Here is a 26,052-nt window from a genome sequence, read left to right on the forward strand (position 1 = left end):
CCTTACCCAAAAATTGCCCAGATGTCGATTAGGCAGGTTTCCCGTCGGATTGAGGACCACATCAAAACATTGATCATTTTTCCACCTCTCATTCCTGTCATTTTAATTTGATCATTTGGCCCTAGAGCCCAATGTTTGGATTAGCATGATCTTGCCTATCTTGGGTAGGCATCGAGGGAAAGATCTGCTCATTTGGCAACCTCACCAAACAAGTTGATCTTATAGTTTATGGCCACCTTTAGTGGTTTGCTTTCTGAAAGGAAATGTTATTATGCAAATGTAATTGCAATTAGAAACAGTATTTTTTTTTTTTTAATCTCCTTTTTGTTCTCTGGTTATGATTCTTGGAATGATGCAACAGAATTCAGTTCTCCAGCTCTCTTAATCATATGGTTTCTGATACATTGTTTCAGGAGTCAAAACTTAAAAATGCAGAGATTATAAACAGCCAGGCAGACACTGCTTTCAGTAGCAATTACAAACTGTTAAATGAATGTATAGTGTAAAGTTTCATGATTCTCAGGATTACATTTTTTTATGCAAAGCAGTTTTTGGGTAGAGATCCCATTTAACAGAAACAATTTGAAAAAATAAAAGTGGTTGGATTAAGAAAGCTATACAAGGCAGAATGACTTGACTCATAGTACCAAATTATTGTAACTTTATAAAAGCTGGTAACCTAAGAATGTCACTACTATTAGTACTACTTAGGGAGATCATCACTGAATTTATCAACCTTCTGAAAAGCATCCTTTTTGTTAACAAAAATGGTTAGTAAGGCAGTGGAGCAGCACATTCACAGTATGTTGTATCTTGTGTAAAAACTGGTATTATTGCCAATAATAGGCCCCCGCCTATTCATTATTTACTTATAGCAGCTTGCCCACTTAGCCTCCCCCTCCCTCCTGGCTGAAGAGCTTAGGAATTCAGGACCTGCCTACATTCCTGGGAAGCTTCCCAGTTACCTTCACACCCCAAACAGCAGAATACACTGTTATTTCACTAGGTGTCTGTTTTGTACTCCCGGCATCCTCTGGCAAGTTCCTGCTTCTGGAAAATCTGAGGCACGAACATGGATACTCTGGCTCTGCATATTTCCACTAAATAAGACTATGTAAGAATCAAACTTTCTCCTCATTCTCAGATATATATGGGGGTACATATCTGGGCTGGAGAGGATTCTTCTTCACTAGTTACATGCAGGCAGACTAGTGGGGAAAGATTCAGAAAGACCAAATATCATTTACTGCTGCTGGAATTTGTGGGCAGAAGGATACCAGTACCTACCCATGGAGTTCTGCTGGGCAGGTACATATGGCACTCTAGCATTGTAAGCTTTTATACACTAGCAAGGCTGCTACCCATAATCATAGGGCCCCAAACTACTAAAGGTGACGATACACGTTACAATAGCGATCTTTCCTGCGACCATTGGTTGCAGGAAATATAGTTTGTCCACTCCACTAATGTCAAGAGCTGAATTGCCAGATATGCAGGTAGAAACAATAGAATTCTTCCCCTATCTAACAATTCAGCATTAACCTACTGCCAGTGTCCATTAAAAATATCCACCCTGGCTGTTTGACGAGACTACTGATATCAAAGGGTTTTGTGATATTGGTCTCCTCGTCAACCAACCATACACGCACCAAATATTGTTGGGAACCTTGTTTTGTACAATAATATCGGTGCATGTATGGGCACCTTACATTAGCAGGGCCCTCACTCTAGGGGGGGGCATTTATTTTAGTTACCTGGGCTCCCTGGATGTTGAGTCCTGCTAACAAGTAAAATGAATGGAAAGTAAAATGCCCCTTGAATGTACGACTACACTATTGATCTGCCCAGACCACGTCACAGTTACCCTTTATCTTTGGGGCCCTCCCTCTGCCACGGAGCCCGACTACAGTGCGCTAGTGCAAAAGCAACTACTGTTGGGAATATTGGCATTTTCCTGCAGTTTGAATCTCATCACAGTTACATTCTGCTGGCTTTGAGCATTGTGCTATTGATTTGGTGGAACCATTTCCCCTTTCTCCCAATGGCTTTTATTCAGGCAGAAAGTGCTTTCCACCGTTTAGCAGTCAAATTCCATTGTGTGCTAAAATCTTCTACATCTGCACAAATCATATCCACCGTCTTTTATTTTGTGAAAAATTGGCTAATGTTGGTAAATCCAGATTAGGTTTTTTTTTGTTACCACAGAAGCATCCCCCTCATCCAGCAGCACACAGTATGTTTCTCCATTGGCATAGATGCTCCAGCAGAGAAATTACTCTGTTGTCTTTGGCACAAAAATATTTTAGCATGTCTGTGCTGAAATCTGCATATGTGCGCAGACTGGCAGATGCTGTGTCTATCACTGTATTTGCAGACACAGGACAGAAGAGAACAGACAACATTTTATGCCAGCGGAGTAAATGCAAAATGTGCCCCAGGCCTTATTCTCTTATTTAACCGAATGCCATCCCAAGGTGAAATGTTGTAGGGCTGCAGATACTCTGCTGGTAAAGTACGTTTTTGAAACAATGTTTGGTGCTTTGAATAAATACATCATAGAGAAAACATTTCATGGCAGGGTGCGTTATTCAGCAAATTGGCTGTGAGCCTGAATACTTTTGCAAGGTTCTGTATTTATCATTTCATTTCTCTCTTTACATGATGTTTTGCCCCTGGTCTGAACTATCAAGGTACTGCAAGAGATCAACAGAATTGTGTACACCATTAGCAATGTAAAGTAAGCAGTGTCTATGCTACAATTCTTATTCAGCAACAACTTTGCCTTTGCTGCTCCAAGCAGCATTAAGTACACAGTCCCACCAATATAATATGTAGGATATTCAGCAATGAAAAACTGTCAATGAACAGCCTACTGCTAATTCTGACATCATGGCTGTAAGGCTCTTACCTTTGGGCACACTCTGCCTCAGCATAATCTAGTTAGGCTGCTTTCTGAATCATAATGAATACATAATGCTCATTGCCAGTAAATATCACATACTGGAACACTACAACTGAGCATAGTACATTAGCAATCTTTGCTTTATGTCTGAACCACTCAATAGACATCATAGGGACTGACTGAAAGCAGGGACCTAATTACTCTTACAGTAATTTATGTTAAATTGAGATGCAACTAATCTGGCTGGTTAATAAAAAGGTTTGAATACTCTGGGGGATTATAAGTGAAAGATTGGGGTCCCAAAAATGTACTGCCTGAAGGTGGGGTAGCAACAACCTCTAGGATTCTGGTGGAGGTGTGGGCATTGCCACTTTCTGTTGACTAATGCCCTCACATGCAAATGGGATCTCTTATAAACAGGTTTTCATACTAAGAAGAATAACTCCAATCTGATTAGATGTGGGTTTTAGGAATTCTGAACCAGGGGCCACACACTGAACTGTGGCTGGATAATTCGATAGATACTGACCTAAATGAGTAACTTGTCCCATGTGTGTTCAGCTTTGCTGCAATAACAAATTATTAATTTTTCAGGTATCATAGTTCCAGTTTTAAAGTACCTTATAGACTTTATTGTACATTTTGTGATCAGTATGAAAAGTCCGTTTCAGAAGTGATTAAAGTGACATTAGTCCTGACAGACAAGCCCCACGCCTGATACAAATACTGGAGAGTTAACAACCATGTTCCAAATGAATTTCCTCATACACGATGTTGGCAGTAGCATCCTTAGCTATGCCTCTCTGTGGCACACAGGTAGGAGGGGGTATTCTCTGCCTCACTGTCCCTGCACAGCTGCAGAGTGTTTATTTCAGGCACAGGGATCAACGGTCACAATCATAACTTTCTCATTCCTTATTCCCATCTTACTCTGAGGTGCCCAACACACACACACATATCCAGCTCATTGTGGTGAGATTAGAAAGCATGTTTTTCTGGGAGCAATTCAGCACAAATAACTTGCCAGTGAGTCATGGGGATATAAAGGGGTGGGGCCGTGAGATCCATGGAATTTGATCTGAAAACTTTGTTTTATGGTGCAGAGTGATCTGGGAATGCATTAACTTCTTCAAGGCCACGGCTAGTGTGAACTGACAGTGGATAGGAAATTTAAATTGTGCAACCACTGGCAGCACATGCATTTCTCAGCTAACAAACATTAGGGCAATGGATAAAACGGTTACACAAAGAGCTCTGTGCCTGCCCCTATGCTGTACATTCCTTACCTTTGCACAGAAGTAGCAGAGGGCTCCCAGTAGGGGCATAACTGTAGAGGAAACAGACCCTACAACTGCTGGGGTGCTCGAATGTATAGAGGGCCCACTGCGGCACTGACTGACATTTTTCATTAACATAAATGGACGCTGTTTATCAAAGTTTATGGTAACCCTAAAATGGTTTTGCTGTTGGCCCAGTAACATATCACTCTCTTGTTTATCGTAAAATATAATTATTGAACAGGGCTCAGAGTAGCAGCAATGCACGTAGAAAACTGAAAGACCATGCTATGAGACCATGTTTATATCATTGCACTCTAAAACCAAGCTTATGGTTAGGGTGATGGCACACAGAGAGATTAGTCGCTGGTTAAATCTCTGCTACCATGGGCAACTAATCTCCCCAAAATGCTTCCCCTTGGCAATAAAGTGAATCACAAGTAAAAAAGCATATGTGGCATTTTATGTGAAGGGCTATGCCACAGGCAAAGTTAGACTGCTGCAAACCTGTGGCACCAAACACACCATCACTGGTACCAAACCACTTCCCTTTTTGTTAAAGGGCATGTGCTGTTGCTTACCTGGTAGAAATATTATCACTTTAAAGGGCTAGTAACACACAAAAAAAGGGTATATAATGTACTGTACTGTGAATTAATTTATATTAAAATATTATATAAAAATAATCCTTTTTATGTTAGATAATTAAAAAGCTACTGTGTAGTCATGGGGGCAGCTATTCAAACTATGATTGGGCTGTACAGTATGTCCTGCATTTAAAGAACCAGTTACATCAAAGTTATTTTTTTACATTAAATCATGAATGGAATTTGACTCCTGTTTATCTTCCGGTGTAAGAAATAAACCCATTGTATTCTACACAGCCTATCTTATGTGTAAACCTGTGCCTCTTCTCCTTTTTTCCCAGCTTGAATGGCTGCCCCCCTGGCTACACAGCAGCTTTGCTAATATAAACTATAGTAGTGATTCTAAAGCAAACACACAATTCTTACCAGTGCAGCACATTAGATTTTAATGAATAATTTTGGTGTTACTGTTCCTTTAAATAGTGTATAATATAAGATGTGTAGAATTAGCACTCAACCAGGGATGAGTTACATGCTAGATTAAAATAGAGGTATGGGATCCCTTATTCAAAAATTACAGGAAGGCCATCTCCCATAGAGTCCATTATGAAAAGATAGATTTTCTTTTTCTCTGTAATAATAAAACAGTGCCATGTACTTGAGGGTACCTAAAATGCATGATTCCATATTAGTAGCAAAACAGTCCCATTGGGTTTATTTAATGTTTAAATGATTTTTAGCAACAATCCAAGTTACAGAGAAAGCCATTATCTGGAAAACACCAGGTCCCAAGTATTCCAGATTACAGATCCTGTACCGGTATTGTTTCCATTTGGAGTGGTAAGGTTGGGAATAATTGGTAGAAAATCCAATCCCACTCGGAAAACATTTACAGCAAGGCCCTATAGAACAGCAGGTTGAGGCTCAGAACAGTGTCCCTCATATCACTATATATTATTAGCTTCATGTTCTTCAGTCTATTTAGCTGCTGCTTCAGCTTTGCAAGCTCTTTTTTTGTCTTTCAACTTTTGTTGCCGGGCTGCTCTCTTTCCTTTGTTCTTCTTCTTCTTCTTCTTTGCAGGTTCGGGACCTTCACTGTTTGTTGCTGGCTTTGCAAGGGTCTCTTTATTGTTCTGGGATTCTTTCTGTTCATCTACCTACAAACAAATCATAAAATGTAAAGACACATTTAAGTTAAGCATGGCCAAGCTAAAATTAGTGAAAGCATATAAAAGAGCAGCATTATTATTATTGGCCATTATTTACAATATTACATGTTACACTGTGCTTTAGAAATATTGTCCATCATTTGCATCATTCCCAGCTCCAGTTGGAAGAAGCAGGTATGAGGAGTGATACAATAGGTAAAGAGGAATGGGAAAAATTTGGCCTACACTAGTAGTAAAGAGTGCTCCAGGTGTTTATTACTGGGCCTCCAATCTTACAGAAATGTACTAATGGTACCAGTGATTCGGAGTACTTTTCAAACTTACTTTAAAATATCTTTAAAAAAGTTAAAGTAACATCCCAGAGCGACTGTGTCTCTGACACAATCTGACATGGACCCCAATGTACTTTTGTGCTTTATTCAAACAGACAGCAGACCTGACTTGCTTTATTGCAAGGATAGTGACTCCATATCTAAAGAACAAGCTTAAAAGACTCCATGAAAGGCCCCTGTATCCAAAAGGCTCCTTTCTACCCAAGACGTCTTTTAGAAAAACTATGAAACAAAGTAAGGGGAAAACAGAGAGCAGTTCACATGATAATATAACAGAACTGCTGCTGGTTACGGCACCCAATGCAATTATGTCCTGTTTTTAGGCAACATGCCCATGTGCCATACCTCAAGGGCATTTCTCACATATTAATGTAACTTCACCTCTGCTATTCTGAGTTTTATTTTAAAGTTTCTATAAGAAGCAGGGTCTGATTTGTGGCAAGGCCACAAAGGCCCGGGTCTAGGGCAGCACAACTTAAGGGGCGCATTCCGCCCATACACATTGCTCGCATATGGAGCACAAGATATAGGAAGCGCATCACATCCTGTCACCCATGCTCTGTAGGTGTGCTAAATCAACACGCATGCACGATACGGAGGGGGAGGGGGGATAATGAGGGCGGCCTCTAGGCGTGTTGGAGACACAACACAGACAAAAAAGCAAAATACTTAAAGCTGGCTTTAAACATTGCTGGCTGGAGAGGGAAGGTGTCAGTAAGAAAACAGGAGATTGGCTGAGGCAACGCAAAGAACTTTTAAAATATGTAAACATCTGAAAATGAGCCTCTTAGGGCTGTGATACATGGGGAGATTAGTCGCCGTGCGACAAATCTCCCTTGTCGCGGGCGACTAATTTCCCTCAAATGCCATCCCACCGGCTAAAAAGGAGATTTTGTGTACTCACCGTTAAATCTCTTTCTCTCCAGTCGCTTGGGGGACACAGGAACAGTGGGGTATAGCTGGTACCACTAGGAGGCAGGACACAATAATACAAAGAAGAAGAACTAGCTCCTCCTCCGCTGGCTATACCCCCGGCAGGCGGAGCCCAGTTCAGTTTAGTACCAAAGAAAGAACAGGTGTGTAAATGTAACTTGGAACCGATTTTAACTATTTAACTGTAAACTATAAAAGAACCGGTAGTTACCCGATCATGTCTGTGTTAGGTGTCTATCCAGGGAGGGAAGTCCTGTGTCCCCCAAGCGACTGGAGAGAGAGAGAGAGATTTAACGGTGAGTACACAAAATCTCCTTTTCTCCACCGTCTGCTTGGGGGACACAGGAACTGTGGGGACGTACCAAAGCTGTCCCTTTGATAGAAGGGTGGGCCCGAGACCCAGGTGTGAGCTTCCGCTAAGGCTTGGAGAACTTTCCTGCCAAAGCGGGTGTCATCTGTCGCAAAGGTATCGAATTTGTAGAATTTTATGAAGGAGTGGACAGAAGTCCACGTGGCCGCCTTGCAAAGCTGTTCTGCTGATGCTTGGTTCCGGAAGGCCCAGGACGTACTCATACCCCTGGTGGAGTGGGCCTTGATGCCCAATGGAGGTGTCCGGCCCTGGGCAGAGTATGCTCGCTGGATAGTTTGTTTGATTTAATGGGAAATGGATGCTTTTGTGGCAGGGGCCCCCTGTCCCGGCCCCGAGAAGAATACAAAAAGAGAGTCCGATTTACAAAAGTCTTGGACCCTATGGAGGTAGAATTTTAGGGCCTGAACGGGGTCCAGGGAATGTAGAGCCACCTCTTTCGAGTTGGAGGGATTTGGGCAGAAGGTTGGGACTGTGATTTCCTGGTTGAGGTGGAAGGTCGAAACCACCTTCGGTAGGAAGGGAGGTCTTGACATCTGGTAGGAGTGCTAACCGTTGCTGAAAAAGGATAGACAGGGCTGAAACTTGTGGAGCCCAAGGACAGTCCCATGCATAGGCCACTCTGTTGGAATTCCAGAATGTGAGGTACCGATAGTGTCTCGAAGTCTGCTTCGTTTTGGTTGCACCAGTGTTGGTAGGTCGCCCATATCCGGTGGTATGTTTTGGCAGAGATTGGTTTGCGAGCTGCCCCCATGGTGTGCATCACTGCGTCGGAGAACCCTTTGTGCTACAGGATGCGGGTCTCAACAGCCACGCCGTCAAGCTGAGACTGGCTGGGTTTGGATGTAGTATCGGTCCATGGGATAGGAGATCCGGCTGCAGGGGTAGAGTCCAAGGTTCCTCTACTGAGGAACAAGTGTGGCGAGGCCACCTGGTCCAGCTACGAGGATGAGTGTAGTGTGTTCCATCTGCAGCTTCTTTATTGTCCTGGGGAGCAGAGGAAGAAGGGGAAGTCCTAGGGGGCTGTTAGAGCGTCGGCCGCCAGCGCCAGAGGATCCCAGTACCTGGCGAGTTTGGCACCTTTCTGTTTTGCCTTGTCGCCATGAGGTCCACCTCCGGTATGCCCCATTTGAGCGTTATCTCGTGAAAAATGTCATCCTTTAGCGACCACTCGCCTGGGTCTAGGACCTGTCTGCTTAGGAAGTCCGCCTCCCAGTTTTGCAGGCCTGGGATGTAGATGGCCGACAGGTGTGTCTGGTTGTTCTCCGCCCACTGGAAGATGCGTCTGACTTCGTTCAGGGCCATTCTGCTTCTTGTGCCACCCTGGTGGTTGATGTATGCCACCGCTGTGGAGTTGTCCGTCTGGACCTTGACTGCTTGACCTTTCAGCTCGTGTTGCCAGGTGAAAAGGCCCAGGCGGATCGCTCGGATCTCTAGGATATTGATCAGTAGGGTTCTCTCCTCCGGGGACCATTGACCTTGTGCTGGGTGGTTTTCCAGGACCGCTCCCCAGCCCGAGAGGCTTGCGTCAGTCGTCAGAAGGCGCCAAGAGTTTTCTCCCAGAGGCTTCCCTGTTAAGAGACGGTCGGATCGCAGCCACCAGGACACTCTCGCTTGGTGGGTTAGGCGGATTTCCTGGTGTAGGGATTTCTGTTTCCAGGCAGAGAGTATGTTCCACTGAAGTTCCCTGAGGTGGTATTGAGCAAAGGGGACTGCTTCGATGGTGGACACCATGACACCCAGAACCCTCATGCAGAACCCGACTGTGTGGCGAGGTTTGGACAGAAGGGATCTGACCAGCGATTGTAGGTGGAGCGCCTTGGTGTATGGCAGGGAGACTCTCTGAGTCTGAGTGTCAAACTGCATTCTGAGAAAGACCATCGACTGGTTGGGGATTAGGGAGGACTTGGTTAGGTTGATGCACCAGCCCAGGTCCTGCAGTGTGGCCATGGAGGACTGGAGCGATTGTTGGGCCTCCGCCAGAGAGGGTGCCTTGATGAGAAGGTCATCCAGGTAAGGGGTTATCGATATCCCTGTGTTCCCGGAGCACTGCTGTGGCCGCCGCCATGATTTTGGTAAAAATGCGGGGGCCGAAGTCAGGCCGAACGGGATAGCGGTAAATTGATAGTGGAAATTCTGGAGAGCAAAGTGCAAGAATCTCTGATGGGGAGGGAAAATGGGCACGTGTAGGTAAGCATCCTTTATGTCGAGGGAGGCTAGGAACTGCCCTGGCATCATTGCCGCGATGACAGATCTGAGGGACTCCATCTTGAATTTCCGAAAACGGATGAATCTGTTGAGTTCCTTGAGGTCCAGTACCAGGCGGACCGAGCAGTCTTTCTTGGGGACTACGAAGAGGTTGGAGTAGTATCCCCTGAAGCGTTCTCCCGGAGGTACAGGAACGATTACCTCTGAGTGTAAGAGCTTGGAGATTACGTCTTGGAAGGCTCTTCGTTTGGTTGGGTCCTGTGGAAGTCTGGACATAAAGAAGTGGGAGGGTAGTTGTGTAGAAAACTCGAGGTGGTAGCCTAGTGACACAACCTCGTGAACCTAGGTGTCTTGCATGAGATCGAGCCAGGCCTTGGCGAAAAAACGAAGTCTTCCCCCAATGGACGTGTGGCCCAGTGGAGGAGGTACACCATCATGCCGTGGGCTTATCAGATGGCTTGGTGATGGGCTTGCGGTTTTGCCAGGAGGACCTGGGCTTGCCCCCGAATGGCCTCTACCCGATGTGGACTGACGTGGGGAGGACGGTCTTGTGTTCTTGTTCTGTGAGGGACGAAAAAAAACTTTCCTCTGCGAGAGGAATAGCGCGCCTTAGGCTGTGGGAGCAAGGTACTTTTGCCCCCTGTGGCTCGGCTAATAAATTTTGTCAAGGTCGGGGCCAAAGAAAAGTTTTCCTTTGAATGGGAGAGAGGTTAGAGATTTCTTAGAGGAGAAATCCACTGACCAAAGTTTTAACCAGAGAGATCTGCGGGCCGCCACTGCAAGGGCAGAGGTTCGGCTTGTGACCTGAGCCGCGTCAAGGGACGCCTCGCAGATGTACTCATTGGCTTCCTTGATCTGGGAGGCCCATTGAGAGAGTTTGTGGCGCGGAGCACCAGAGGCAAAATCCTGCAAGAGGGAGTCTGACCATGACTGCACCGCTTGGCTGACCCAGGCCGTAGCCAGGATGGGTCGAAGTGCAGTGCCCGATGAAGTGAACTGGGAACGTAGTAGCCCCTCTAACTTCTTATCCATGGCATCCTTGAAGGAGGATGCATCAGGGACGGGTAGGGCTGTGGCCTTTGACAGGCGAGACACAGGAGCATCGACTGATGGGGGAGCAGACCACTTTTCAATAAGGTCAGTTGAGAAGGGATATAGTCTCAAGAATCAACGATTAGCTTGAAAACGTCTTTCTGGTTTGTCCCATTCCTGTTGTATAATGTGGTTGAGTTGAGAATGTGAAGGAAAGACTGGAGACGACCTGCTGTGGCGCTTGAAGAGCACTTTGGACGAATCGGATGGGGCTTCAGGCTCCTGGAGATTAAGGGTCTCTAGCACGGAAGCAATAAGAGAATCAGCCCTGTCTGAAGATTTCTTGGGAGATCCTTCTCCTTCCTGGTCTGATGAGGGGGACAATTCACCCTCTGAAAGACTGGAATGGAGAGGGGAAGGAGAGAGTATCCTGGAGCCATCCTCGCTGTCCTCGTCTGAGGGAGCTCTACGTTTGGAGGATCTGTGCCTTGGGTTGTCAAGTCGCGAGAGTAACTTGTCTAAGGAGCTAGCCAGCTTTGGAATCCCGGTGGCCAGGTGGGAAGCCCACTCTGGTATGGGTTGTGAAGCCTGCGGCGCCTCCCTAGTTGTGGCTGAGGGCTCCTCTGGGGGGACCTGGTTCACCTGGGGGGGAGCAGGTCCTGGGATCTCAGGACCCTGCTCAGGCAGATTGCACAAAGCGCAAAAAGGGGTTTTGTGGCCCGCAGGCAGACGTTTGCGGCATTTGGCACAAGTTAAAAATTTTATTGGCGCGGAAGAAGCGCTTTTAGTAAAAAGGCTGTCGCTAGAACCCTCAGACATGATGAGGGCGTAACGGTAGCTTGCGCAAGCAGCGTTACAAGAGAGCTTCCGGTTGCACACTTCCGGGTATTCGGCGCATAAGCGCGCCAAGTAGAGGTGCGCCCATTTACACAGCCGCTCTCAGTCCCAGCGAGCGCGTGTCCCAGCAAGCGCAAGTATGCGGCTGCGCTGGGGGGGTGGGGGGGTGATGGGTTGGGAGTGGAGGAGCACCCGGATCTCCCAGTGACCACTTTAGTGAGAGCTGTCTTGAGATATACTCACCAGCTCAGTGTCCTCCGGCCAGCCAGCTCTCCTCCTGCAGTAGGAAGGAGAGAAATAGATCAGGGCTGGGTGGTCAGTGCTAGTGAGAGAACACGTCCTATCCTCCTGAGGACAAAACTAAAACTGAACTGGGCTCCACCTGCCAGGGGTATAGCCAGCGGAGGAGGAGCTAGTTCTTCTTCTTTGTATTATTGTGTCCTGCCCCTAGTGGTACCAGCTATACCCCACTGTTCCTGTGTCCCCCAAGCAGACGGTGGAGAAATGTAAATCGCCGGTGGGATGGAATACACAGCACAGCGATTAGCTGAAGTTGCCTATCACGGCACCGCATATGCCAGGCATTTCCGGGAGATTATTGTTCCCTATTCTCCCCATGTGCCACAGCCCTTACGTGACAGAAAACTACATGGCACTATAATCTTGTGTGAAAACAAAGAAGTAAAATGACTAAATAGGGAAAAGTATGTATTATACAGAAACAGGGCAGATACACCAATATATAGATAAGGAAATAAGTCACTTTTCAAGTTAGTGATCACTGTAATACCTAAGCCAACTCAACTGTCTTCAAGAGAGCTACCCAGCCCCTCTGCTACTGAATAAGGAGCTGGAACTGAAAGCAATGATTACAGAAATGATAGATCAGAATTTCTACTGGAACCTGGGCCAACACACTCTGAAATGTCTCTGCAGTTGGCCATTTCTCTGTGTTGTGGGGCACAGTGAATAATGTACTATACAATGGCCATCAGTACTACCCTCAAAGTGCACTGGGACAGTTGTTCCTTCACTTGCACATCATGGCCACTCACAGAAGGCACTCCTGGTGCAGGAAAGATTGTTCATCCACTTCACTAACGTTAAAAGCTGAATTGTCAGACATGGAGGCAGAAACAATAGGAATTCTACCCCTATCTTACGATTCAGCATTAACCTACTGCTGATGTTCAGCAAAATCCTGGCCAGTTGATAAGCCAGACTATTCCCAAGGCTTTTGCTGATGTCAGTCGACTCAACCCACCATACACGCAGCGAATATCATACAAAATCTCATTTCATATATCGCTACGTGTATGGGCACCTTAAGTGCAACATATGAAGATATGCTGGAAAGATAGGAATGTGTGCGTTTAATCTCAGTATGGAAATATAAAAATCCACAGTACCCTTCTGAAGTGTAAAAAGCATACCAATAGCGGATTTAGGGCTCTGGCACACGGGGAGATTAGTCGCCCGCTACAAATCTCCCTGTTCGCGGGCGACAAATCTCCCCGATAGGTCATCCCACCGGCGAAAATGTAAATCGCCGGTGGGATGGCATACGCGGCGGCACGATTTCCCGAAATTGCGGAAGTTGCCTTGAGAGTCCACACCACTAACATTAAGTGCCATGGCAGATGGGGAGATTGAGAGGAAACTTCCGCGATTTCACTGAAATCACGCTGCCGCGTATGCCATCCCACCGGCGATTTACATTTTTGCCGACGGGATGGCATTTCGGGGAGATTAGTCGCCCACAAACAGGGAGCTTTGTCGCGGGCGACTAATCTCCTTGTGTGCCAGAGCCCTTAGACAAAAAGAAATAGTAAAGCAAAAAGTAATTAAATGACCTACAATTAAATCTTTACCTAGTGGAAAAAATAGATGTAAATACAGTAATTGTATTAGTATTCTTGGTATTGACATAAAATACTTGAGCATTCCATCTTCCTCCTAACCTTCTGGTAACAGTAAGAGACTGTATGTGCCCTATTCCCCATTATTCCCAACAATTCCTATTCTGAAAGGAATCCTGTACTGCAGATTGTAAGGAAGAGGCTGCAGAGAGTAGAAGAATGTGCAGTACCAGGCCCCAGGAGCGAGTAGAGACTTGCATAGCCTGCCTGAAAGCCTTCACACCTCCAGCTTCCCCCAGAAACTTCTTGTAAACGCTTTCTGCCAAGAACCAAGGAGGGGTGGGAATGCTGATGAGGAGTTACCCAACAACTCCTGATACAATCCATGTACCTTTCCATCATGGTTTGTCAGTAATGGAACTCTAGTTAAAGGGGCAGTATACCCCCTTGTTTGACCTGAGTGCAATAAATAGGGCTTGTGCTAAACATACTTTTTTCTATTGTTTTAATTACGAAAAAAATCTTGTATTAGGTTTTGTGAGGTAGGTAATTCAGTTACCAGAGCTCAAATACCCCCCTATATAATGGACTCCTGTTTATGGGAACCTATCTACCTCACAAGGACTAAACATGGAGTAGCTTTCGTGTTTCCCTGTTTAGCACAAAAAATAAGAAAAAACAGATTTTTAGTGATAAACAGAAAATATGTTCAGCACAAAAACAATTCTTATGTAAAGGATTCCTGGCAACTGGCAGAACTTCCAATTTAACTGTATGTGATTACTGCAACAAGCAGTAATATAACCCCACATATGCCATGGCCCATTCTCTTTCATACACAGTACAATGCATTACAACCTGTGACTGCTTGTCTGCTGAGTAAATAGTGGGGTATGAGACTAAAAGATTATTTGTCCTAACAAGAAGGATACAGTAAGCACAATGGTGATATACTTATACTCAGTCATCATTCATTCTGTTATTCAACGCTCACGCTAAACTTAATTACAAAGAGAGTTATGAAGCATTCCAATTGGCTAGTAGCACACATGGCGTTGAATATGCCAGTGGAGAAAATGCCAATTCACTTCCTGTGTCCCTGGGGCCAAACGATCGAATTATAATGACGGGCATAGGCAAAGTCGGTCCAGGGACCGCATCAACGAGCTGATACGGTCCCCGATCCGACTAGATTTTCTAACTTGCCCGATTGATATCTGGCCTGAAATCGCCCAGATCTCGGTCGGCCAGGCCCGTCGGGAGTGCCCATACACGGGCTGATTAGCTGCCGAATCGGTCCAAGGGACTGATATCAGCAGCTACTATTGGCCCCTGTATGGGGACCATAAGACTCTAGGAGCCCAGCATTATTTATACGGTACTGACGCATTGCTGCAGCCGTGGTCATGATGGCAGAGGGCTTCAGGATGTACGGATAATATCCGATACTTAGTTTCCACAATGGTTTGTAAATGCAGATCTGAAAACAGTGTCAGACTGGAGTACCTAGGCCCACCAGAGAACACAACCACAAGGGCCCACCATTCCAGCCAGCAACAACTTGCCACAAGCCATTTGATTTATTATACATCTCTCTCTCTCTCTGCCTTAAGCTTTCCTCTACTATCCTACTACCCCAACATTTTCCATCAACCAGAGTCTTTTAGGCGTTTCCCACGGGCATTTGCACTCTCATTCCCCAAATATGACCCCCTTAATCCTCACTCTTTTCACCAGCTATTCCCTTTTATTGTGTGCCATTCCCCATTTCTTCTCTATGCTTTTCTCAATACTTCGCCCCCCTGCCCATAAGTTCAATAAACCCTCACTTACCCCATTCCTCTGATAAGCAACTTTCCCAAGAATGCCTCTGGGTAATAATAAAGAGCAGCACTCACCTATTCCTGGCAGAAGCAAACTGCTTTTAAGTATTAATATAATAATCTTTACATGTATTTAGCCTGAACTGCTGCTTTTTTTCCCTCACACCGGAACTGTAGCTTGTGTTACTGCCCTCCCACCAAACAGCCCGGACATCAGAGCACCAGATCAGTGGTGCCTGCCAGCACAAGTTGCCACAAACTCCTCCCCTTCTATCGCACACCTAAACAAGGAGCAGGGTCTACTTGGACAAGCGCCCAAGCCCTGCCACCATGCACTTCAAAACGAACAGCGGGCCACCCGGATAAGGTACCCTGCGGCCAACCCTGCTACTGTCTCACACACCCCAGAAGCACAGCAGGGCCCACCAGGACTGGGGCCCACTGGGTTTTTCCGACTGTCTGAAAAACATTATTAGTGCAAGTCCTATTGCTTCCCTCTCCACCAAGAACTTTTTTTTTTAAAGAAAATGTGATACACAAGGTGCAAATCCTAACCCTTAAGTGCTACTGTCACTCACAAAAATGTACATTGAAAGTTGCCTATAGGTCATGTTGATGCCCTGGATGCATGCCTGGGGACTTGGCAGGCTGCACGGAGGTGTAGAATCCATACAGATAGAACAAAGAACTAATTATGAATAGAACAGGCACACCCAGTGCAAGCATCACAGAGATAAGAAATAAAACTTCCCTGGTATGTGTGACATCTCTAGAGACCTACTCCCCTCTCTCACACAAAGCAGCAGCCCAGATTCCAACAGCTGTAAATTGTTCTATTTGTTCTCTGGGAAGCCTCATACTTAGCAACAACTTAGTGGGCACATAGATCTCCCAAAAAAATGTCAGTCCTCTTGTAAGGATGGGCGCCAACCATACTGCTCAGACAGCTAGCCAACAAACAGTAAGGCTGATGCCCCATGGGGAGAATAGTCCACCCCTAATAAATCTCTGCTACCTCAGGCAATTTATCTACTCAAAAAGCCTTTCCACTGGCAATAACGGGAACTGCCAGTGAAAAGGCCTACACCACATGCGCAACGTCGCAATCGAAGTGTTGCGTAGACCTTTTCACCGGCCATTCACTTTATTGCTGGCTGAAAGGCTTGGGGAGATTAGTCAGCCATGGTAGCAGAAATTTAGTGCGAGACTAACCTCCCCATGGGACATCAGCTTAAAGCACCAGGGAAATATCAGCAAACATGGCTGCTGCTGCTGCTTCTCTATTGGCTAGTGGTTTGAGCAGTGTGGTTGGTGGCCATCCTAACAAGTTTTGGGAGGTCTGTCTACATGGTTTTCTGGTGTAAACACACTTTTTTTTGTCCCTTTACCCACATATAAGTCAGCATAGATGTTGATTTTGCAGCAGCTAGAATGACTTCCATGACAATTCATATGCACTATTGAAAATAAAAAAAACTGCCGTGTATTATCAGAGAAATGTATTTCCACAGTGCAGAAGAAGGTAATTTCCCATGATAAACTAATAATGCATATAATGTTTAAGGGATTTTCAGGAGATACGTTGCCGTAGCGCAGATTTCCTGCAGGTGAAAAATCTTGTATGCCACTGCCCCAAAGCATAACTTACTGTATGCTAAATAAATCTACTGTGTTGTACTTTGTGTGAGTCTAACAATGAACTGCAGCAGAACTATAGATAATATCCACTCAAATTCCATATGCTTCAGACTAATTCTGCCTTGTGGAAAGAAAGATAAACACAGAATTGCTGATTTGTTCAAAACTTTTACAAGATCTGAAGTAAATGGACATAACAAATATACTTGGTTCAGCTATGTAAGTTCATTTTTCTGTGCATTCAGAATATGTTCTTTGAAAAGCAAATATGATTTATTTAATCTGCTTATTGGCATTTCAATTTTAATATAATATTACCCTTTAAGACATAGAGCTTTTTGTCCACAGAACTTTGATTGTAAGTGCTGCAGTTCATAGATCCAACGCTTCAATCCAATGTTCCCACGAATTTCTTCTTGGCTGCATGCGCAAAAAAAATTATTTTGTGTGCACTTTTTAAAACCGTGTGAGTATTTGAAAAAAAAAAAAAACTAGTGTCTGCACACAAAACTGTGTGTGCGTACATGAGCCTACAGCTTACAGTAAACATTATTCCCCACCCCTAGGCAATGAGCAGGCCCTTAGGCATGATCCCCTGGGGTATCTATGCAGAAGCAGAGCAGACAATGTGCCTGCTGTTGCCTGTACTTGCTGTGCCCTCCAGTGATCCTTGCCATGATGGCAGCCCTCCTCCACATCTAGAGGCCCTCCTGCCTCTTCAGACTGCCTGCCTTGACAAACACATTTATTCTAACACTCTTATATTTACACACAAACATACTTTTAAGAGTTTGGAGCCTTTGCACACATACAACACTCGTGTGTGCTATTATGGCCCAAAAAATGCTTTACTGCAAATATGAATAGCACATTTGCTAATCACACTGTGCTATACCTTTTGTACTTTAATTTGACGGTTTTACCACATTTTTACCCGTTTTATTGCATTTTCAGATCTTTTTTTTGGGGGGGGGGGGGGGCAAACCTACTCCCAGAGGATTTCTGGATTGTGATATGGCCCCTAAAGTGAGATAGAACAAAAAAAATTATTTTGCTGTCACTAAGAGCAAACAAAATGGAAAATACTGCTGGTACTTAAATGGTTAAAGAGTTGGGATCCATTTGCTCCAATTTTTGTGACTTTGTTTCTTATCACAACGGGCATAACTGGCATTTTTTTTCAAGAAAAACAGAATGAAATAAAACCACACAGAGGGTTCAGGCAGCTAACAGCAGATTCTGTGCTCTATAAATGCTCTGTAATGCATTAAGCAATCACGCCAGAGAGCCCCTCCCAGACAAGAGGGGGCGGCCAGAGACAGAAACATCTTTGTACAGAATGGAAGTTTCATGTCACTGTTGGATCACAGCACACGGCTGCCCATGAGAACTGTACAAGTCAGCAGTGCCGATTCCAAGCACTTCCCCTCCTAGTGCAGCAGGAAACCTACACAGAGGTCAGACTACTAAAGGTGGAAATACATAGGCAGATTTAAGGTGCTGATTCATCCCTTTCAGAGCAAATCAGCAAATTAGGACCCTCCGACGGACCTGCCTGACCAATCAAGATATACACAGTGCAGGTTTAAAATTTTCCCATTGGGGGCCTTGATGTGACCCTCATCCAGGCAGCCTGAATTGTGATTCGATTTCCCCCCCTCTCAAGATGAGGTTTCCAAATTAGGGGGGGGGGGTCCCCCACCAGTCAATTTTATGTCTAAATTACACTGTTTACATTGCAAATAACTCTCACTATTTAAAATGTTATTCTTGAACCAACAAATGTATTTTTTTTTTTAGCTGTAATATATCTCAGTGCATTGTACCTGAGTTTCTCCTACTCCCATGTAACTGGAGGAGTCCCAAGCCAGACTTGGATTTCTTACTACTGAGTGCTATTCTGATACCTACTGGGAGCTGTTATCTTGCTCCCTTCCAATTGTTCTGCTGATCGGCTGCTGGGAGGGGGGGGGTGATATCACTGCAATTTGCAGCGGAGCAGTAAAGTGCGACTGAAGTTTATCAGAACACAGGTCACATGGTTGTGGCACCCTGGGAAATGAAGAATATGGCTAGCCTCATGTGAAATATCAAAATTAAATACAAAACAATCTGTGTTTATGAAAAACAGATTTGAATGCAGGATTCTGCTGGGAAAGCTCTATTAACTGATGGGTTTTTATAAAAAAAATATGTATCCCTTTAAAGTTAGTCTTTTCACTCCACTGCGCATGCACAAAGACTGGAGGAGGAAGTGCATCGCTTTGCCAAATACCCCCCAGGGGTTTCAGGTGAGTGATTACAATCACCTGGGGGGTGCCTAACATTTTGGTAGATAAAAATATCTCTAGTTATGTCTGTGTTTATACAATCCATTAAACCAATCATTTTTTCACACGAGATTTGTCTTCTTTTAAAAGTAACAGTAGATAAACAGAAATACAAAGGCATTGTGGGTAATTGGATATAAATAAGATGTAATTTAAATGCGACTGATCAATCCAAAACGTGCTGCAAAGTACAAAAAAGGAAGGGATTGGTCCATGCACATTCCTTTGCTCCCAGTATTACATTTTCAATAACAGTTACAAAATCATGTTCATAAAGTTTGCAACCCCCATGCCACATTAATGTAAGACTAAACCCAATGTGGCCGTCCTGACCTATTTATCTCTAGTCATATTTTTATAGACTTAAATCTATCTGCTTGGTTGCACTTCTTTACAAAAGAACCCCCTGAGCTGTTCTTACAGGCTTTTATAGGGGGCGATCTCCATGACTACCCAACACTTTAATGGCAGTTGTTGAAAATGGGTGTTGGTCATGGAGTTCACAAGTCACCTGTAACACCAATACTTTGCAAAGTCAGTAGACACTTTAAAGGAGAAAGAAAAAGGCAAAATCTATAAAGGATACCCTTCAATAGTTCTACTACTGTTAATCAAAAACGCTTTACTTTTGGCTCTATTATTGCAAGAATAACAGAGTTAACCTACTGCAAACTTTAGCATCGCTTTAGTGAAAGGCACCGCCATCTCTGAAATGGGATGCCCACTTCCTGTTCTTCACCACACTACACTGCGCATGCGCATCATTCCCTCCCCCCGAGCCTAGGTGCGCACTCGTAGTGGGAGTGACAGCGGGTCCGTGGGAAGGGGAGCGCTCCTGCTTGTGCGTGCTCACACAAGATCTAAATGCTCATCCGCTGACTAAAGAGCTGGTCTAACAGAGCTATGCATTATGGGAATCTTCTTTACACAGCTCAGCGTTCTTTTTTCCTGTTTGGCTTCTGATCATCTGAACGGGAGAAGTATGGGGAGACTTAAGGGCACTATTGAGACAACTGAAGGTATGCCTGCAGCTTGAGATTAACTCTTTACTAGCCTTTCCTTCTACTTCAACTAAAAAATACAGCCAAGCAGGAAGGTGCCAGCATATACAATATGACCAAAGGCATACAGAATATAAAAAAATAGCAAGTTAGAACTGGTCAATCTATAACATATGCTAAATTTTAAAGGAGAAGGAAAGTAAGTCACTTGGGGGGTGCCAAAATGTTAGACACCCCCAAGTGACTTTAAAGTGGACCCATCACCCAGACATAAAAAGCTGTATAATAAAAGTCCTTTTCAAATTAAACATGAAACCCAAAGTCATTTTTTATTACCACATTCAAACCCATTATAAATGCATTTAAAAATCCCAGCTGTCAATCATATATTGCCTGCCCGCCTCTATGCCTTAGGCATATAGGAGTGGCATACAGTTACTTTCACTTTTAATTCAGAACATCTTAGATGTTGCTGCACTCCTCACATTCCCTCTCCCTCACTTACCTTTTACCCCGGGCTGGTGCCCCTGTTAGGAGAAAACCGCACCAGCCCGGGGTACATGCAGTGAGTGTTCCTCTTCCTTCTGTCGTCAAAGGCCTAGTCAAATTTTGTTCTGAGGCTAGATCCCTCAGTGTAGCATAACCATATGTAAGTTACCCATAAACGTATGCAAAAATATAGTTAACTTATGTACAAAATGTACACAACTTACTAAAAATGTATGTGACTTACACATCAAGCAATGACAAGGCATAGCAGCTTGACAGGGGCAGAGAGGGGTTTAAACTCCACTGACCCCCCAACCTAGCTTAAAGGAACAGTAACACCAAAAAATGAAATTGTATAAAAGTAACTAAAATATAATGTGCTGCTGCCCTGCACTGGTAAAAGTTGTGTGTTTACTTTAGAAAGTCTACTATAATTTATATAAATAAGCTGCTATGTAGCCATGGAGGCAGCCATTCAAAGGAGAAAAGGCACAGGCACATAGCAGATAACAGATACAACACTATTGTATTATACAGAACTTATCTGTTACCTGCTATGTAACCTGTGCCTTTTCTCCTTTTTTCCAGCTTGAATGGCTGCCCCCATGGCTACACAGCAGCTTATTATATAAATTATAGTAGTGTTACTGTAGCAAACACACCAGTTTTACCAGGGCAGGGCAACAGTGCATTATATATTTATTACTTTAAAGCTCTTTCATTTTTTGGAGTTACTGTTCCTTTAAGGTAAGTTCCTCTGAGCACCAATGAACTGGCTGACTAATAAGCACATTAGTTAACAGAACTATAGAACTATATTATATATATATATATATATATATTATATATATATTATATATATATATATATATGTGTATGAACGGTTTATACTGTGATTTGTTTACTTAATTATATTAATTATATTATTACATAACATTTTCAGCAGAAGAATGACTGGTTATTGGGACTCACAGCAAGACTGGGTGCCTTGGGAACATATATTACAGCTGCTTATCAGTCAAAGTCCAACTGGACCCCATATAGTTACTACGCCCCCAGCAGTTGCAGGGTCTATTTTCTCTATAGTTAAGGTGGCCAAATATGTTACAATGAACTTTTCTGCAACCATTGCTTTCAGGAAAGATCAAATCTCCCCATCTGCCACGGCCCTTAATGTTAGTGGAGTGGACTCTCAAGGCAACTTTTCACAATTTCAGGAAATCGTGGTGCCGCATATGCCATTCCACGGGCGATTTACATTCAAGCCGGTGGGATGGCATATTGGGGAGATTAGTCGCCCGTGACAAGGGAGATACACGGCCGTAAGAGCTGAAATGTCAGATATGAAACAATATAATTCTACCCCATCTGATGATTCAGCATTAGCGTACAGCCGATGTTTGGGCACCTTCAAAGGTCCGATGAAAATTTTCCACCCTACCTGATCGCACACCCACCATACCATATCGTATGAAACCTCATTTTGTACAACAATATCGGTGTGTGTGGGCACCTTAACACTCTTCCTCCTTAGAAAAATCTGATTTGTCCATTTGCATCATAGTATCTGTGGTTAAAAATAATTGTCTATGCCTCAAGTACAACCTTGTGTCCTAGGAAAACCTACCTAACTGCTAGCTGATCTTTTGTGAAGTGCATACAAAGGATGTGGGCAAAACTGTTGGTACTATGCATCTATGTTTGGGGGGGCAAGCAGACAAATAACTTGTATGGGGCTCCAGGATGTCTGGGGAGGCTCTGTATTTTTGTACCTAACACTTTGACAGCAGTGAGACAACTTACCTGAGGCTTTTCCTTCTTTCTAACTGGTGGAGGTGGGAATGTGCAAGGAGGACGCCCATTGTGGATATGGTAAGGGAGAAGAAGATTAGAGTCCACTGCTACCCACGGGACACACAGTGTGGAAAGGTTTTTTGGAAGGCTGGCATGGGCATCATGCAGATTGTAGGATCCACGGCAGCTTTCTGAAGTACTTTTGTAGAGGCAGACTGAGGAATCTCCTGAAGTGTGACTAAGGAGGTAAGATCCATCCTGCAGACTTAACAAAATGAGAAAAAGGTTATTAGCCATTTGAAATATTATAATCTCGATGCTTTTTATCATACAGGAATAAGTATAATGGAATGAGGTGGAAAATAAACTGATTTAGGGTGCCCAAACACTAGCATATCCAGTATGGTTACCATCTAATCAGCCCACAGGCAGAACAGATACTGTACGAGTAGCCACATGGTATGGGAGAACAGCAGGAGGTATGGAGAAGTTGCAGTTGGCTGACTTGAGCAGATTACATTTTTAATGCTGTTCAATCAGTTAACCAATCAAATTCCATGGTAAAAAATATTAGCAAGGATTTTCCTACTTGTACACACACACAATACTAAAAAAACTATTTTTTCTGTACTTGTAAGAGAACAGTGTTACCTCAGTTAAGGATAGGTATATCTAAACAAAAAATAAAAATAGAGCATATTGTAATCTATATCAGCTATCTAAGTTTATTATTCCAAGCCAGACCAGTGTTTGAAAAGCAGTATCCACATATTTTTGGCGATTCCAAGTAATTCATAGGTTTTAGGAAAAAGTACAAGGCTATGCAGAAGATGTGCTTGCCATTCCAAATATCCAGATGCCAATCTTTGACGGTTAAATATAATTGGCACTATAAGATTCAAATCACACTCTAGACTGTTACATTTGACGATTTCACAAAAAGTCATATAACTGTCCTGAAAATCCCTAGTGCCAAACTTTATAAGCATTTGGAAGTCCATCAAGTTCAACCCTTCCAAATGGACCCAGCACACACAACCTATACTGACCTATCTATACACTCACATACATAAACCATATATACCAACATTAATACTAACTGTAGATTTTAGTATCACAATAGCCTTGGATATTCTGCTTGTTCAAGAACTCATCCAGGCCCCTCTTAAAGGCATTAACAGAATCTGCCATTACCACATCACTAGGAAGGGCATTCCCCAACCTCACTGCCCTCACCGTGAAAAACCACCTACGCTGCTTCACATGGAAGCTCCATTCCTCTAATCTAAAGGGTTGGCCTCTGGTGCGTTGATCGTTTTTATGAGAAAAAACGAACCCTCTATCAGTCTGTAATCTACTTGTACAGAGTAATCATATCCCTTCGCAAGCGCCTTTTTTCCAGAGAAAACAACCCCAACCTCGACAGTCTAACCTCATAGTTTAAATCTTCCATCCCCTTTACCAGTTTAGTTGCACGTCTCTGCATGCTCTCCAGCTCATTAATATCCTTCTTAAGGACTGGAGCCCAAAACTGCACTTTATTTGCTTTAGTAGCCACAGAATGACACTGCCTGGAATTAGACAACTTGTTTTCTACAAACTTCCCCAGATCCTTCTCAATTAAGGATCCCCCCAACACACTACCATTTAGTATATAACTTGTATTTATATTATTTCTACCAAAGTGCATAACTTGGCAACTCTGCAAAGAAACAGTACTTTGTATGCCCACCTCCAGGTCATTAATAAACAAGTTAAAAAGCAAAGGACCAAGGACTGACCCCTGCGGTACTCCACTAATAACACTGGCTCAATTAGAAGTTATCAATGAAGCCATGCCCAGTCAAGATATCTGCTTATTACCTCTAACACACAGTGTTGCCTTAGGGCTCTGGCACACAGGGAGATTAGTCGCCCGCGACAAATCTCCCTGTTCGCAGGTGACTAATCTCCCCGGATTTCCATCCCACTGGCGAAAATGTAAATCGCCGGTGGGATGGCATACGCGGCGGCGCGATTTCAGTGAAATAGCGGAAGTTTTCTCTCAAGGTAATTCAGTAACTCAGATTTCTACATCTAATTCCCAAGTGTCTAAAATCAATTCTACCAGTCTTTAAGGCCATGTAGATTGCCTTAATAGTAAGCTGTGCAATTTATGTGCCTTTTTCATTTCCTTTAGGGATCTTATTATGGCTCCTGATAGCCATTTGGTAGCTGCAATACTATTAGCTTTCATTTAAAAACACTTATGTTTTTTAAAGTTAGACCATCAATATTTCATTAATATACATTAAGGTTCCCATCACTGTGCCTTTAATTTGAACAGTCGTTGGCATATCTGGCTTACATAAAGGCATTAGTATATATGTATAAAGAACAGTCTGCAGACTCAGGAAGAACCTGTAGTGTATATACTTGGGGTGGTATATGGATGCTTTCAAATCTACCACTGTACATGTATCAAAGAAAGAAAAGAAACTCTTTTTGTAGGGCACTCTGAGCTTCTCTTATAACTCGCCCCAAGGGCAGAGATGGTGGTTATGGTAAAACGTAGCTTTAAATTCCTTATATTAAAAAAAACATACACACTAAAGACCAGTTAAAAACATATAATAAATTCACCTATTTCAGGGTCATGTATAATTAATTCATGCTAAACTGTTTTTCCAATACCACTATCTCTGCCACTGGGGAGAGTTATAAAAAAAGCTTGGAGTGTCCTACAAGGACAAGAGTTTCTTTCCTTTCTTTGATATATTTTACATAAAGGCATTATAATATTACTGACCATACAAAATGTCTAGCCAACGTTGTATATAAATAAGATGTTGTGTAGCCATGGGGGCAGCCATTCAAGCTGGAAATAGGCACAGGTTACATAGCAGGTAAGCTCTGTAGAATACAATGGGATTAGATTCCTGTATACATAGCAGTAGTGATGTGCGGGCTGGCCCGATACCTGCTGGTCACACCATTTTTGGGTCGTTGGCAAGGTCTACAACTAGCAGGGAGAAGCCAGATCAGGTACATCACTACATAGCAACTTATTTATATAAATTACAGTAATGTTTCTGAAGCAAACACACAACCTTTACTTACCAGTGATGGGCAGCAGCACATTATATTTTAATTACATTTAAAAAATTTTTTATAAAAAAATATTTTTTCCGGTGTTACTGTCCCTTTAAGTTCAACATCTGGAGAGCTGGTTCTTTCACACACACACTGGGCAAATCATTCAATAGGCGGGCTTATGGTTTGCATTTGTATGCCACAAAGAATTCCCCCACCCTCAGCACATCGAGAAAGATGTCTCTGTGATTTAACCAATTGTGTGGTTCTACATTACTACTGAAAAGGAGGAATGCACCAAATCAAAAGGTTTGGCTGAGTTTCAGCCCTTTTTATTTTACATAATTTGCTAAAGTGTTCCGCCAGACTGAATCCAAATCCATGTGACTTTACAGATCTGCA

The 26,052-nt window shown here is 43.6% G+C and overlaps 1 protein-coding gene across 3 annotated transcripts in view; it reads right to left on the minus strand.

Annotated features, from left to right (window-relative positions):
* Positions 1–5,188: 5,188 nt before the first annotated feature.
* The window catches only part of ice2 (interactor of little elongation complex ELL subunit 2), a 46,471-nt gene continuing 25,607 nt past the window's right edge, over positions 5,189–26,052 (minus strand). The window contains exons 14-16 of one of the 3 annotated variants that reach the window (XM_031899135.1): positions 22,588–22,843; positions 11,888–11,921; positions 5,189–5,923 (exon numbers count right to left, since the gene is read on the minus strand). In XM_031899135.1, coding sequence (XP_031754995.1) covers positions 11,892–11,921; positions 22,588–22,843 — 286 coding nt within the window. In that variant the 3' untranslated portion in view covers positions 5,189–5,923; positions 11,888–11,891. Of the gene's footprint in view, positions 5,924–11,887; positions 11,922–17,282; positions 17,385–22,587; positions 22,844–26,052 lie in introns of all 3 variants that reach the window. The other 2 variants (XR_004222024.1, XM_012966902.3) reach the window with 2 other exon arrangements.

This window comes from Xenopus tropicalis, chromosome 3, assembly GCF_000004195.4.
Source record: "Xenopus tropicalis strain Nigerian chromosome 3, UCB_Xtro_10.0, whole genome shotgun sequence".
NCBI classification, from domain to species: Eukaryota; Metazoa; Chordata; class Amphibia; order Anura; family Pipidae; genus Xenopus; species Xenopus tropicalis.